This window comes from Plecotus auritus, assembly GCF_963455305.1.
Source record: "Plecotus auritus genome assembly, chromosome: 1".
Lineage (NCBI taxonomy): Eukaryota > Metazoa > Chordata > Mammalia > Chiroptera > Vespertilionidae > Plecotus > Plecotus auritus.
This window is the reverse complement of record NC_137770.1, coordinates 111,176,762-111,192,909: the sequence shown is the minus strand read 5'-3', so window position 1 is coordinate 111,192,909 and position 16,148 is coordinate 111,176,762. Positions and strand designations below refer to the sequence as shown.

Below are 16,148 nucleotides of genomic sequence, written 5' to 3'. Positions count from 1 at the left end.
GATCAGATGCCTCCTGCATAACCCCCAATGGGGATTAAGGCAGCAACCCAGGCATGTACTGTGACTGGGAAAAGAACCATGATCTCTTGGTTCATAGGTCGATGCTCAAACAGTGAGCCATGCTGACAGGATGCTCCTATTATTTTTAATTACTGTAAAGAACACAAACTACATCAGAATACTAGTAATGCTGACATACACTGTTAGTCCCAGAAATATGAACAAATCATAGAGGAAAAGGCTGTATTCACATTTTATTCCACTGAGTGCAAGACAATTGTGCATTCTTTTTTAAAAAATGTATATATTTTTATTGATTTCAGAGAGGAAGGGAGAGAGAAAGAGAGATAGAAACATCAATGATGAGAGAGAATCCAAATATGCATTCTTTATGCAGTATATGTGTCACCAGGACAGTGAAAGGTGAGAAACCTGTTGGATGTACCAGGCAGTAGGGTTTTATGTTTCATTTTGTTGATTAAGGCCCAATGTTTATAGTATTTTTTTTTTTCTATAAGATCAGGCTCAACTTGGCACAAGGCCTCATGCCATTTGTGGCTGCATCTGCACCACTACCTATAGCTCTGGTGTTGCTTGTAATACTTTAACCTGTTTTGAGGCACCTGATAAAGGTTGCTGAAAAGGCTTTGAAATGCTTTTATTATTATTTTTTAAGTACATTTTTCATAAATCGTTATAAGTTCTGCTGGGATGAGGCTTGGCAAGTGATCACTGGTGTAGGTGTGTATAAACTTAAATGAAATAACACATATTTTAGCATAAAAAAGATCTGATCCCATCAGTCCAGCCTCTGTTTTTATAGTTTAGGAGACTGAGGCCTGGAGAGGTGAGCGAACTTGCAAGGGTTGCAAGTCTGGCCAATGGTTCTTCATATGTAGTCTGTGGGTCATGTGAGTCACCAAGACCATGTCAAGGAGATAGTGAGAGCAAAAAGTTTTTTTTCATAGACTTACTAAGATAGATACATTTTGTGTTGTTTGCTGGGTTGTCATCTGTATCAGTGATGCCCCGGCACTGATGGGTAAAATGCAGGCCCTTATGACATATAAAAGCAGTGGCATCATATGTGTTCAAACAGCACTCACACAGGTGTTTTTTGTTTTTTTTTAATTAGTGGTTGTCTTCAGAAAAACTTTTATGTGATGGCTTGAGTTAAATTGAAGTAGCCATTTTTATTTGAAAGAAGGACAAAAAAAACTGTGGTTATTTAGCCCTTGGTGTCTGGAAGATCTAGAAAACAAATGAAGTGAGCCTGTCATTACAAGGCAAACAACTGACAGCATTTGTTGTTACAAATAACCAGTAAGCTTTCCAGTGAAAGTTAGATTTTGGGAAACTTACATCCTGCTGTGAGCATGACAACTTCCCAATGCTTAGTGACTTTTCTGATTAAATTGGTAGTGATGTTTGTTCACACACGTAATTTTCTGATATGAAGAAATATATCAGCATTTGGAAAACTGGCATAACCCAATTACTAATATATTCCAAATAACGAATATTATAATTTTTTCATGGGTTTATGATCTATTCAAAGTGTAACAGACAAATAGATTTTTATGTAACAAAGAATGAAAAGTTTACATTCCTATTGTAGCTAATCTTTGGGAAATTCATTTATTAAGTTTGGTGTGGTATCAAAAAAGAATATTGATAATTACCTAGAAGAATTATTAAAATGCTGTTTATTTTCCAAAGGACTTGTTTGCATGCATATAAGAATAACCAATGGACACAGACTAGGGCGGTGAGAGCATGTGCGGTGGTGGTGGGGGTGCCTGGAGAGAGGTCAATGGGGGAAAAGGAGACATATGTAATACTTTAAAAAATAAAGAATTTTTAAAAAATGCTGTTTATTCTTCCAGCTAAATATTTGTGAAGGTTTTAAAAATACTTTTTCATATTGCAGCAGATTGAATGCAGAAGCAGAGATGAGAACCCAGATGTCTTCGATTAAGCAATGTGTAAAACTCCCACTAACTTTGCTGTTTTGTAAAATGGAATTTTCATATAATTCTGTTCTTTATGTTAACATGTAATGGTTTTATTATGAACTTAAACATGTATTAATAAAATTTTTTTCAATATTTTTTTTCATTTTTACTTCTAATATGGTAACTGTTCTTAGCTCTACCCCACATACAAAAAAGCTTTTTTGGGTCCTCAGTAATTTTTATGGTGTGAATGGATCCTGAGATGAAAGTTCGAGAGATCTGGTACAGGCTCTTCTTTTCTGGGGCATTCTTGTTATTTTACACACTAGTGGCCCGGTGCATGAAATTTGTGCACTGGAGGGGGGGTTGTCCCTCAGCCCAGCCTACACCGTTTCCAATCTGGGATCCCTCAGGGGATGTCCGACTGCCGGTTTAGGCCCAATCCCAGTGATTGGGCCTAAACTGGCAGTCGGACATCCCTCTTGTAATCCTGGACCGCTGGCTCCTAACTGCTCACCTGCCTGCCTGCCTGCCTGCTCACCCCCAACTTACCCCTCTGCCGGCCTGATCGCCTCAACTGCCCCCCACTGTTTGCCTGCTCGCTCCCAACTGCCCCCCTCTCCTGGCATGTTCACCACCAACTGCCCCCCAGCCAGCCTCCTTGCCCCAACTTACCCTCCTGCCGGCCTGCTTGCCCCCAACATCCCCCCCTGCTAGCCTACTTGCCTCCAACATCCCTCCCTGCCGGCCTGCTTGCCCCCAACTTCCCCCCCCCCCCCCCCCGCTAGCCTGCTCACCCCCAACTGCCCCCCTGCCAGCCTGCTTGCCCCCAACTGCCCCCCCCCGCCGGCCTGCTTGCCCCTGACTGCCCCCCCTGCCGGCCTGCTTGTCCCCAACTTCCCCCTCACCCCCGCCAGCCTGCTTGCCCCCAACTGCCCCTCCTGCCGGACTGATTGCCCCCAATTGCTTGCACCCAACTGCCCCCCCCCGCCAGCCTGCTCGCCCCCGACTGCCCCCCACCAGCCTGCTTGCCCCCAACTGCCCCCCTCTCCGCCAGCCTGATTGCCCCCAACTGCCCCCCCCGCTAGCCTGTTTGCCCCCAACTGTCCCCCCCTGCCGGCCTGCTTGTCCCCAGTTGCCCCCCCTGCTAGCCTGTTCACCCCCAAATGCTCCCTCCCCCCCGCTGGCCTGCTTGCCCCCAACTGCCCCCCCCAGCCGGCCTGCTCGCCCCCAACTGCCCCTCCTGCCGGCCTGCTCACCCCCAACTGCCTCCCCCACTGGCCTGCTTGCCCCCAACACCCCCCCCCTGCCAGCCTCCTTGCCTCCAACATCCCTCCCTGCTGGCCTGCTTGCCCCCAACTGCCCCCCCCCGCTAGCCTGCTCACCCCCAGCTGCCCCCCTGCCAGCCTGCTTGCCCCCAACTGCCCCCCTCTCCGCCAGCCTGATTGCCCCCCCCCGCTAACCTGTTCGCCCCCAACTCCCCCCCCACCAGCCTGCTCGCCCCTGACTGCCCCCCCTGTCAGCCTGCTTGCCCCCAACTTCCCCCCCCCACCCCCGCCAGCCTGCTTGCCCCCACTGCCCCTCCTGCTGGACTGATTGCCCCCAATTGCTTGCACCCAACTGCCCCCCCCACCAGCCTGCTCGCCCCCAACTGCCCCCCCACCAGCCTGCTTGCCTCCAACTGCTCCCCCCCCCCCCCCGCTAGCCTGTTCGCCTCCAACTGTCCCCCCCTGCTGGCCTGCTTGCCCCCATCTGCCCCCCCGGCCGGCCTGCTCGCCCCCAACTGCCCCCCCGCTGGCGTGATCACCTCAACTGCCCCCCACTGCCGGCCTGCTCTACTGCCTGGTTCCCCCCAACTGCCCTCCTCTGCTGGCCTGATTGTCCACAACTGCCCTCCCTTGTCAGCCATCTTTTGTGAGGGCATGATGGTCAATTTGCATATTACCTCTTTATTATATAGGATAACCTTTAGTGCCTGTAATTAGTTTGTCTTTAATTTAGCATCCTCAAGGATCTATGCATTTATATCATTGACCTAACCATTAGTGTTCTAAAAATGTTTCTCATAGTGTAAATGATGAGTTTAAAACACTGTTAAATCTGTTTTCTTAGAGACATTTTTATAAAAATTTAACATGCATCCTGGTTTTTGAAAACAGATTTAGCATATATCAAGATAATTTTTTTGCCTTGTTTCTAAGTGATTTTGCTTGGTTGATGTGTAGGGCTTTTGGGTCTGATTCTCAATATTATAGACTTACATACTTAATCTTTCTTTTTGTTTTTTTCTCTACATAACAGTGATTATATCTGCCAAAATGTTCTTAATGCTACTGATAACAAATGTTAACCTGAGTGTCTTAATTGACTTTGTTATAGCATTTGCAAACTCCTCTCTTATACAAATACAGTTATTAAAATACTGTCTTTTATGTCATTTTGTATGTGTATATGCCAGATACTACCTCCTTATTAGCATATTACTTGTAATATTTTTAATCTTAAGGACACGAAATATGATTAACTTTCTGATAATAATTTATTGAACAAAATAAATATTTATTGAACAGAATTCTTTAATAGTCTAGCCATACACTGTTTAGATTTTGTATTTGCATGAAATTTGTTTCGTGGCTTATATTTATTAGTTATTTTTAGAATATATATTTTATTTAGAAATATTAGGGTAGTAATGACAGTAATGGTCATTATTACGCTCTGCCGAGTATACACCTTGTATCTGGCACTGTTTTAAGCATTTTATATCATTTAGTCCTCACAGAAAGAAATACTGTTGTTTTTGTATTTTGCCTGTGAATGCACTAGAGACAGAGGCTAGATAAGCAACTTGCCCAAAACCACACAAGTGGTGAAACACAAAAATTCAAGCTCAGACAATTTTACTTCAGAACAGTTCTTTCCTCATACCACATTTCTTTTTCAATAAATTGTTTTAAAGGAACTAATAGAATTTCTGTCTAGAATACTGATCCATCTTAAATTGTTATTTTGCTCTTTAATCTTTGGGATTTAACTACTTTTATCCTAATATGTAGTTTCCTGTCATGAGTTACCCTTTTTAAGAAAAATGCTGTTTTGTATTTGTAGATATGCCTCTTCATGTCCGACGAAGCAGTGACCCAGCTTTAACTGGCCTCTCAGCTTCTGTCAGTGATAGTAATTTTTCCTCTGAAGAGCCATCACGAAAAAACCCCACACGCTGGTCAACAACTGCTGGCTTCCTTAAGCAAAACACTGCTGGTAGCCCTAAAACCTGTGACAGGAAGGTAACCACTTCTATTTTGTCTTCTTAGTTTCTTCACGATAGTCAGTGTATGTGCTGAATGAATGTTCACCTCAAAGTTCAGATAAGCTTCCTATTTTATATTGCCCTTGCATTTAATGATAACATTTGTGCTATATATGATGTACATTTATTTATCCAATTTTGAATATATAATATATTCACAGGATTAAAAATGAAAACTTTTTGATATGAAGTGTGAAGTGTGTACAAGTAAAGTCCCTACCTTGTTTCCTGTCTCACTTCTGTTTTTCTTCATGGGCAATGCCCTTGTTAGCTTTTGCATGTTTTACAGGTATGTTTTACACATGTATAAACAGATATTCATATTGGGACACAAGATACATTAAAGAAATTATAGCATTATTGATTTTGAAGGATGAAAATAGACTCCATGGTCATTTATTCTAACTACACAATTGATAAATTTATTTCCCTCCAAAATGGAAGTGTTCTTTAGTCCAGTGGTCGCCACCCTTTCGGACCTCATGGATGGCTAGTGGTCTTCAGACTAACAGTTGGCGACCACTGCTAGTCTACAAAATGAAAATTTCTTTTTTGACCTAATTTATTTTAGTCTGTTTAGTTTATTTTTTCTAATTTGTTTATTAATGCTCTTTGTCATATATTTCTACAGAACCCATATCATCTTATTCCATTACAGTTATAACCCTTTACCTAATGAGCTTTAACCTATGTTAGTCATTTTCCCTATTGAACCTATTGAATAATGTTCAGTGAACATCTGCTGAGTGAATTAATAAACATTTTTCAATGGTAGCACATCAGTATTAACGGTTTCACATGGTTTTAGAAGCTCATAATACACCAAACCTTCCTGATCCCACCAAACACAGAGCATTGTCTTCTTTCCGAAGCGATTTGGCCTTGCAGTCTATGTTGATGGTTGACCTGGATCAACCCATGATTTTGTGCATTTGAGATTCTCAAAATAAATCCACTTTTCATCACCAGTCACAATTCGATGCAAAAAAGACTTTCTCTCCTGCCATTGCAGCAACATTTTACTGATGACTTTTCGGTTTTCCATTTGTCTTTCATTCGGTTGATGTGGCACACATTTTTCTTCCTTTAAAATGTTTCCCATTGCTTGTAAATGATTGGAAATTGTTTGCTGAGCAGCGTTTAATCTTTCTGCAAGTTGCTTTTGAGTTTGACATGCATCTTCATCCAATAATGCTTGTAATTGTTGGTCTTCAAACTTTTTCGATTGACCTGGACATTCTTTGTCTTTCACATAGAAATCATTACTTTTAAAGCATTTAAACCACCTTTCACAAGTATCTTGAGATGGAGCATGTTCACCATAAGCTTAGCGAAGTATATGATAACTTTCAGCAGCACTTTTCTTAAAATAATAAAAATAAAGTAATGAATTAAAACTTCCCACAAATGCTCTTTTTTTTTTTTTTTGGCATGAAGTTCGACATTTTTAAGTGTAAAAAAACTATGATGTTAACACCTTAAGCAAATTTGACATATAAAGTTTTGAAAGTTGCTGTCAATACAACAAAATAGCATACATATCAAATCGCATATATACCAACATATGTGTAACTCCATCTATTGAAAAAAATCCACACTATTAACTGGTACACGTAGTAGAGGTCAGAATAACAATGGTAAACATGCTCAACAGCATGAAAAAATATATAGTAACTATTAAGAACACCATAGCACCAATAAAGAACAGAATGGAAGGGATATAAAGCAGATTAAGGGAAGCCAAGTATTGCATCAGTGAATTAGAAGACAGGGTACAAAGAAATCAATCAGAGAGCCAAAAAGAAAAAAAAAACAATTAAAAAACATGAGGACAGCTTAAGGAGCTGTGGGACAATGTGAATGTAACAATATTCGAATAGCAGGTGTGCCAGAAGGAAAAGAAAGTTTGCAAAGGATTGAGAACCTGTTTAAAGAAATAATGGCAGAAAACTTACCTATCCTGGTGAAGGAAAATGTCTCACAAGTTCCTGAAGCACAAGAGAGTCCCAAATTAGAAGAACCCAAACAGGCCCACCACAGACACATCATCATTAATGCCAAAGATTAAACACCGAGAATCTTTAAGGCAACAAGAGAAAACAATTTGTTACCTACATAGGAGTTCACATAAGGCTGTCAGCTTATTTCTCATCAGAAGCATGAAGTACTCAGGGTCATGAAAAGCAAGGTTCTGAAAACAAGATTACTATATCCAGCAATGCTATCATTTAGTATAGATGGGGAAATAAAGAGCTTTCCTGACAGAAAAAGGCTAAAGGAGGTTATCATCACCAGATAAGTACTACAAGAAATGCTAACGTGACTGCTGTAATGAGAAGAAGAAATAGAGAGTGAAACATAGGCATAAAATGGGAATAAATAAGTACCTATCAATAATAACCTTAAATATTAATGCATTAAATGCTCCAATCAAAAGGCCTAGTGTAGCTGAATGGATACAATAACATGACCCAACTATATCCTGTCTAAAAAAAACCCACTTGAGAACAAAAGTTAAAGAAGATTGAAATCATATCAAGCATCTTCTCAGAACACAGTGGAATGAAAATAGGAATCAACTATAGTAAAAATACTAAAAAAAAAAACAAAAACATTAAAACACATGGAATTTAAATAGCATGCTATTGAACAGTGAATAGATATTGATATGACATTGTGATTTTTGTCTTTCAGTTGGTTTATGTGACATATCATGTTCATTGATTTGTGAATATTTTATCAGCCTTGCATCCCTGGAGTAAATCACACTTGGTCATGGTGTATGATCTTTTGAATATATTGCTGGATCCGATTTGCTAATATTTTTTTGAGGATTTTAGCACCTATATTCATCAAGGATATTGGACTGTAATTCTCTTTTGTAGTGTCTTTATCTGGTTTTGGATTGAGGATAATGCTGGCCTCATAAAAAGAGTTTGGAAATGTTCCTTCCTCTTGTATATTTTGCAATAGTTTGATGATTATAGGTGATAGTCCTTTGAATGTTTGGTAAAACTCTTCTGTGAAGCCCTCCAGACCTGGGCTTTTGTTTGCTGGCAGTTTTTTAAGTACTGATTCTATTTCATCAGTTGTTAATGGCGTATTCAGGTTTTCTGATTTTTCCTGATTCAGTTATGGGAGATAGTATTTTTCTAGGATTTGGTCCTTTTCATCCACTTGTCCAACTTGTTGGGATATAGTTGTTCATAGTATTTCCTTACAACCTTGTATTTCTGAGGTGTCAGTGGTTACTTCTCTGCTTTCATTTCTGATTTTATTATTTGGGTCCTCTTTCTTTGTTTCTTGATAATTCTGGCTAATGGTTCATCAATTTTCTTTATCTTTTTAACCAATAAGCTCTTGGTTTCATTGATTTTTTTGTTTCTTTTTAGTCTATGTCATTTATTTCTGCTCTAATCTTTATTCCTTCCTTCTACTTACTCTGGGATTTTCTTGTTGTTTTCATTCTGATTCCTTAATTTGTAGGGTTAAATAGTTTATTGTTGATTTTTCTTGTTTTTGAGGTAGGCCTGTAGTGCCATGAACTTCCCTCTCAGGATTGCTTTTTCTGTGTGTGTCCCAGAGATTTGGGGTTGTTGTGTGTTCATTTTGTTTTGTTTCCAGGAAGTTATTTTTTTTCTTGATCTGGTTGGTAACCCATTCATTGTTTAATAACATGCTATTTAGTCTCCGTGTGTTTATATGTTTTGGGGTGTTTTTACTGTAGTTGATTTCTAATTCCAATGTGTCCTAACATGTGGTCTATCTTTGTGAATGATCCATGTGCACTTTAGAAGAATGTATATTCTGAAGCTTTGGGTGAAATGTTCTATAAATGTCAATTAAATCCATTTGACTCAGTGTGCCCTTTAGAGTCACCATTTGCTTTTGAAGTTTTTGTCTGGAAGATCTATCCAGTTTAGTCAGTGGGGAGTCAAAGTCCCCTACTATGACTGTATTGTTGTAAATCTCGCCCTTAAAGTCCTCTAGAAGTTTTTTTTTATATATTTATATGCTCCTATATCAGTTGAATATAAGAGTTTTATCCTCTTCTTGCATCGATCCCTTTAGTATGATGTAATGATCCTTGTTGTTTCTTGTGATGGCCTTCATTTTGAATCTATTTTGTCGGATATGAGTATTGCTACTCAAGCTTTCTTTTTTCTTTTCCGCTTGCATGGATAATTATTTTCCATCTCTTCACTCTCATCCTGTGTGTGTCTTTTGTTCTGAGGCCGATCTCTTGTAGACAGCATATAGTTGCTTCATGTTTTTGTATCCATTTAGCTACCCTATGCTTTTTGATTGTATCATTTAATCCATTTAAATTTAAGTTTATTATTGATAGTACTTATTGCTGTTTTAATTCTGTATGCCTAGGCTTCTCTCTCTGTTTCTTCTTCTCATTACAGCAGTTCTTTTATTATTTCTTACTAGAGGCCCCATGCATGAAATTCGGGGTTCTATCTAATAAAATAGTAATATGCAAATTGACCGTCACACCAAGACACAAGATGGCCTCCCACATGTGGTCAAAGATGGTTGCCCACATGTGCACACAAGATGGCTGCCACAAGATGGCCTGCAGGGGAGGGCAGGACCCTTCTTTAATCTGGGACCCCTTAAGGGATGTCTGAGCACCCATTTAAGCCCGATTCCAGTGGGATCGGGCCTAAACGGGTGGTCGGACATCCCTCTCACAATCCAGGACTGCTGGGTCCCAACTGCCCTCCCCTGCAGGCCTGGTCCTGGCCCCCCAACTGCCCTCCCCTGCAGGCTTGGGTCCCCCCCAACTATCCTCCCCTGCAGGGCTTGTCTCCCCCTCCAACTGCCCTTCCTTGCAGGCCTGGTCCCCCCCAACAGCTCTCCCCTGCAGGCCTGCCCCCCCCCCCCCCCCCAACTGCCCTCTCCTGGGTCCCCCAAACAGCTCTCCCCTGCAGGCCTGGTCCCCTCCAACTGCCCTCCCCTGCTGGCCCATTCACCCCTAACTGCCCTCCCCTGCAGGCCTGGTTCCCCCCAGCTGCCCTCCCCTGCAGTCCTGGTCCCCCCCAAATGCCCTCCCCTGCTGACCTGGTCTCCCCCAATTGCCCTCCTCTGCTGGCCCGGTCATGCCTAACTGCCCTGATTGCCCACAACTGCCCTCCCCTGCACGCCTGGTCCCCCCAACTGCCCTCCCTTGCTGACCTGGTCTCTCCCAACTGCCCTCCTTTGCTGGCCCAGTCACCCCTAACTGTCCTCCCTGCTTGCTTGATCACTCACAACTGCCCTCCCCTGCAGGCCTGGTCCCCCCCAACTGCTCTCCCCTGCAGGCCTGGTCCCCCCCAACTGCCCTCCCCTGCAGGCCTGGTCCCCCCTAACTGCCCTCCCTTGCTAGCCTGGTCTCCCCCAACTGCCCTCCTCTGCTGGCCTGGTAACCCCCAACTACCATCCTCTGCTGGTCTGGTCACCCCCAACTTCCCACAACTGCCCTCCCCTGCAGGCCATCTTGTGGCAGCCATCTTGTGTGCACATGTGGGCAGCCATCTTTGACCACATGTGGGAGGCCATCTTGTGTCTTGGTATGACAGTCAATTTGCATATTACTTTTTTATTAGATAGGATAATGCTGGCTTGGTGGTGATGTACTCCTTTAGCCCTTTTTTTGGGGGGGGGGTGGGGAAGCTATTTATTTGACTGTCTATTTTGAATGATAGCCTTGCTGGATATAGTAGTCTTGGTCTCAGATCCTTGCTTTTCTTTACCCTGAGTACTTCTGGCCTGTAGGATTTCTGATGAGAAATCAGTTATCAGCATTATGGGAGCTCCTTTGTAGATAACAGTTTGATTTTCTCTTGCTGCCATTAAGAGTCTTTCTTTGTCTTTAATCTTTGACATTTTAATCATGTTGTGTCTGGGTGTGGGCCTATTTGGGTTCTTTTTTCTTGGGCTTCTCTGTGCGTCCTGGACTTGTATGTCTTTTTCCTTTACTAGGTTAAGGAAGTTTTCTTCCATTATTTCTTCAAACTCATTCTCTATCCATTTCTCCCTTTCTGCCTCTTCTGACACATCTGGTATTTGAATATTGTTATGTTTCACATTGTCCCACAGCTGCTTTAAGCTGTCCTCTTGTTTTTTAAATTGTTTTTTATTTTTGGTTCTCTGATTGAGTCATATTTTTTGTTTTTGTTTTTAAATTTTATTTCATTGCTTAATGCAGTGGTCGGCAAACTGCGGCTTGCGAGCCACATGCAGCTCTTTGGCCCCTTGAGTGTGGCTCTTCCACAAAATACCACGTGTGGGCACGCATGTACAGTGCGATTGAAACTTCGTGGCCCATGCGCAGAAGTCGGTTTTCGGTTTTCAAAAGAAATTTCAATCGTTGTACTGTTGATATTTGGCTCTGTTGATTAATGAGTTTGCCGACCACTGGCTTAAAGTATTACAAAGAGTAGTACATATGTCTCCTTTTTTTTTCTCATTGACCTTCCCCCGGTCTCCCCTACCCCCAGTATCTTGCGTCCATTGGTTATGCTTATATGCGTGCATTCAAGGCCTTCGGTTGATCTCTTACCTCTTCCCCCAACCCTCCCCATCCTTCCTGCTGTATTTTGACAGTCTGTTCGATGCTGCTCTGCCTCTGTATCTATATTTGCTCATCAGTTTATAATGTTTTTTATTATCCATAAGTGAGTGCGATCATGTGGTATTTTTCTTTAATTGACTGGCTTAGTTCACTTAGCATAATGCTCTCCAGTTCCATCCATGCTATTGCAAATGGTAAGAATTCCTTCTTTTTTATAGCAGCATGGTATTCCATTGTATAGATGTACCACAGTTTTCTAATCCATTCGTCTGCTGATGGGCATTTAGGCTGTTTCTAAATGTTAGCTATGGTAAATTGTGCTGCTATGAACATAGGGGTGCATATATCCTTTCTGATTGGTGTTTCTGGTTTCTTGGGATATAGTCCTAGAAGTTGGATTACTGGGTCAAATGGGAGTTCCATTTTTAACTTTTTGAGGAATCTCCATACCGTTCTCCACAGTGGCTACACCAGTCTACATTTCCACCAGCAGTGCAGGAGGGAATTTTTGCATTGAAATAAATGGTTTCTTATGCTAGCATAGAAATATCCATTACTCCTGTAATTTTCATGAAATACTCTGTATTTCTACAACATAGGAATGTGAGCTTGCCAAGACATTTGACCATCAGGTAAATAGCTGTTTCTATGAAAGAAAGTCTTGGAGTTGCAGATTAACAAGGCAGGAATATGCTTCTATACCAAGGCATTGGTAGGTTCTGTGTAATTTTATTGAATTGTAATTTGCTTGGGGAGGGGTTAGGTGGAGAGAGGACATTTACTTTCCCTACTCTGGAAAAATTGTGCTCCACAATCAGGTTACTGCTACAAAGAAACAGTGAATCAATATGTATTTCTCGGCCTCGTTAGCTTTTGACCCCTGATGATGTGGGGATACATTTAGATGATAACAAAAATCCCTGATCACATCAGGAACAACTGTTGTTTACTAGCAAGAGGAAGTTTCCCACTCTACAGCAAAGCTTAATGGGGCAGCCCTGAAGGTGGACAATTAAAGTTATAATTAAATAAAAAAGAGTAATTCCTTATGATGTTAAGATATATTACTTGAGTCCCGGTGCATGCATTCATGCACAGGTGGGGTTCCTTTTGGGTGGCCTGCAGGGATCCGGCCAAAACTCACAGTCCAACACTGCCTGCAGCTCCTACCTGCCGCTTCTGCTCATCCCGGACCCACTGTGCCTGACCGCGATCAATAGATCAGGAGAAGTTTGCGCTGCCACAACAGCGCTCACCAGCCATGAACCCTGAGTCTGGCGCCCTCCCAAGGGGAGTAACCTGTGGGATCGGGCTGAAACCAGTTCCCGGACATCCCCCGAGGGGTCTCAGATTGTGAGAGGGTGCAGGGCAGGCCGAGGGACCCCCACCGGTGCACGATCAGGCTGGGGATCAGTCCGGGGAGAACCGCGGGAGGGCTCCAGTGCGTGTCCTGCCCATCTTGCTCAGTCCCGACCGGCTGGAACCCTGGTTGTCAGTGCACGTCATAGCGAGCGGTTGAGCAGCCTTAGCATATCATTAGCATATTACGTTTTGATTGGTTGTTCAGTTGTCCTGCTGTTCGGTCTATTTGCATATTAGCCTTTTATTATATAGGATATTCTTAAATAATCTTTTAGATAAAATAATGGCTTTATTGTAGTAGATTATTTTTTGTCATTGCAAATCTTTAGGATTTTGCATATTGGCACTGCCTAATCTATACTAATAAAAGAGAAACATGTAAATTGACCATCACTTCGTGACGCCCACAGCCAATCAGGAGTGAGTATGCAAATTAACCGGAAAAAGATGGTGGCGGCCCTGCCACCCGGCCACTCTGGGCCTCTGGGCAGCGAGCCTCCTCAGGGCCTCCCTGCCACACTCCACACCTGTCAACCGTCCTTGCAGCCTCCTTCTGGCCCAGCCCTCGGCCTCAGAGGCAACCCTCTAGTGTCTGAGGTCCTAGCTTGCAGTGTCTGGTGTCTCCCCAGGAGCCCTGGGCCTGCCAAGGGGCAATGGTGGCAGCCATGGCAGCAGCAGCAGGTGGCTCAGCTTTGTTTTGAATAGATGAAAGAGGCCACCTGCACAGTAACCCAAATTATCAGATCTCTGTCCTCCCTATCTCACCAAATCAAGAGGGAAGGGTCGATGGGCATGGAGGGAGGGCAGGCGGGTGGGAGGCGGAGGTTGGAGGAGGAAGAGGATGAGGAAGGGGGCCAGTTGCATCCCACTTTCACAGTGGGAAAGTGAAACGCACTTGTGCACCCAACCTCTCCAGTCCTCCCCGCCTGCCTCGCTCCCCCCACCTCTTCCCCTCCGTGCCTCCCTGGGAGCACCAGTGCTGTACAGAGGAACTCTCAGGAGAAGGAGGGCGAGGAGGAAGCGGCGCCGGAGTGTGCAGGGCTTGCCACCGCCACCGCTGCTGCACAGGCTGCCTGAGCGAGCCCGCGGTATGCTGGCAGCCAGGAGAAGGAAGGCCTGTTGTTGCACGAATCTTTGTGTATCAGGCTTCTAGTAAACTTTCATAACTCTAAAGGAAAATATGTGTTTTTGCTTTGAACTTTATCAATATGCAAATTAGAGGCATTTTTTCACAGAATGAAATTGAAGTGAAATAATCTAGTCAGTATCACATGATCTTACTCATATGTGGATTCTAATGAGCAAAATAAAATCACATTCGGCAATCCTATATAATAAGAGTTGCAAATCTACTGAACAGTGGAAAGACTGGTCGCTATGACATGCACTGACCACCAGGGGGCAGATGCTTGATGCAGTAGCTGCCCCCTGGTGGTCAGTGTGCTCCCACAGGGGGAGCACTGCTCAGCCAGAAGCCAGGCTAATGTCTGGCCAGCACAGCAGCGGTTGTGGGAGCCTCTCCCATTTCCGCTGCAATGCTAGGCCCGCTCCCCTAAGCCGTCAGCTGGACATCCCCTGGGGGCTCCCAGCCTGCGAAAGGGTGCAGGCCCGGGTGAGGGACCACCTCCCCTCAGTGCACGAATGTTGTGCACTGGGCCTCTACTTTATTATAAATACAGCTTTTACTTGTTTCAAAAATACTAAATAGACACTTCTCCAAAGTGGACAACAGAAGGCCAAGAGACATAGGAAAAAATGCTCAAAGTCACTAATCCTCCAAGAGATGCAGATCAAAATGATAATGAAGTATCACCTCACACCTCACCTATCAGAATGGCTATCATCAACAAATCAACCACGGACAAGTGTTGTTGAGGATGTTGAGAAAAGGGAACCCTAGTACAATGCTGGTTGGAATGCAGACTGGTGCCGCTACTGTGGAAGACAGTACGACGTTTCTTCAAAAAATTAATAATGGAACTGCCATTTGACTCAGTGATCCCACTTCTAAGAATCCCAAAAGACCAGTCAGAAAGAATACATGCACTCCTATGTTCATAGCAGCGCAATTTATAATAGGTAAGATTTGGAAACAGACCAAGTGCCCATTAGCAGATGAGTGGATAAAAAATCTTGGTACATTTACAGAATGGAATACTATACAGCAGTAAAAAAGAAAGAACTCTTACCATTTTCAACAGCATGGATGGACTTGGAGAGTATTATGCTAAGCCAAATAAGCCAGTCAGAGAAAGATAAGTATCGCATGATGTCATTCATATGTGGAATCTAATGAACAAAATAAATCAGAGACATAGAAGCATGGAACAGACTGTTGAACCTCAGAGGGAAGGCGGGGGAGGGTAGGTGGGTCTGAAGAGATAACCAAAGAACTTGCATGCATATATGCATAACCCATGGATTCAGACAATAGGCCTCAGGCTGGGTGCCAGGGAGAACTAGAATAGGTCAATGGGAAGAAAAAGGGGACATATGTAATACCTTTAACAATAAAGATTTTTAAAAATATATCAATGACAAAAATTTGTGTGGTTTGGTTTTCCCTTCTTTAGGTTATGAAGTTTTGCAAATACATTTAACTTAAAAAATGTTGAATTTTTTTTTTTTTTTTTTTTTTTTTAATTTTCAGCTGAGGTTATTTTTCCATTGATTTTTAGAGAGAGTGGAAGAGAGAGGGAAAACAGAGAGAAATATCGATGTGAGAGAAACACATTGATTGGTTGCCTTCTGCATGTGCCCAGACCAAAGCCTGGGCTTGCGAGGAGCCTGCTAATGAGGTACATGCCCTTGACTGGAATCCAACCCGGGACCTTTCAGTCCGCAGGTCAACAGTCTATCCACTGAGCCATACCGGCTATGACTGTCGACTTTTAAAAAATATTTGACTCTAGTTTGATTATTGAATGATGTAGATAGTCTTACATATTCATAAGACTAC

At 42.9% G+C, this 16,148-nt stretch overlaps 1 protein-coding gene across 25 annotated transcripts in view; it reads left to right on the top strand.

Moving 5' to 3' along the window:
* Positions 1-16,148, top strand: part of PARD3 (par-3 family cell polarity regulator) — a 781,475-nt gene that overhangs the window by 326,750 nt on the left and 438,577 nt on the right. For all 25 annotated transcript variants that reach the window (XR_013959024.1, XR_013959025.1, XR_013959026.1 and 22 more), the window contains exon 4: positions 5,064-5,242. Coding sequence is in view for 22 of the 25 variants with exons in the window: in XM_080641367.1 (XP_080497493.1) it covers positions 5,064-5,242 (179 nt within the window). In the remaining 3 variants the exon portion in view is untranslated. The remainder of the gene's footprint in view (positions 1-5,063; positions 5,243-16,148) is intronic.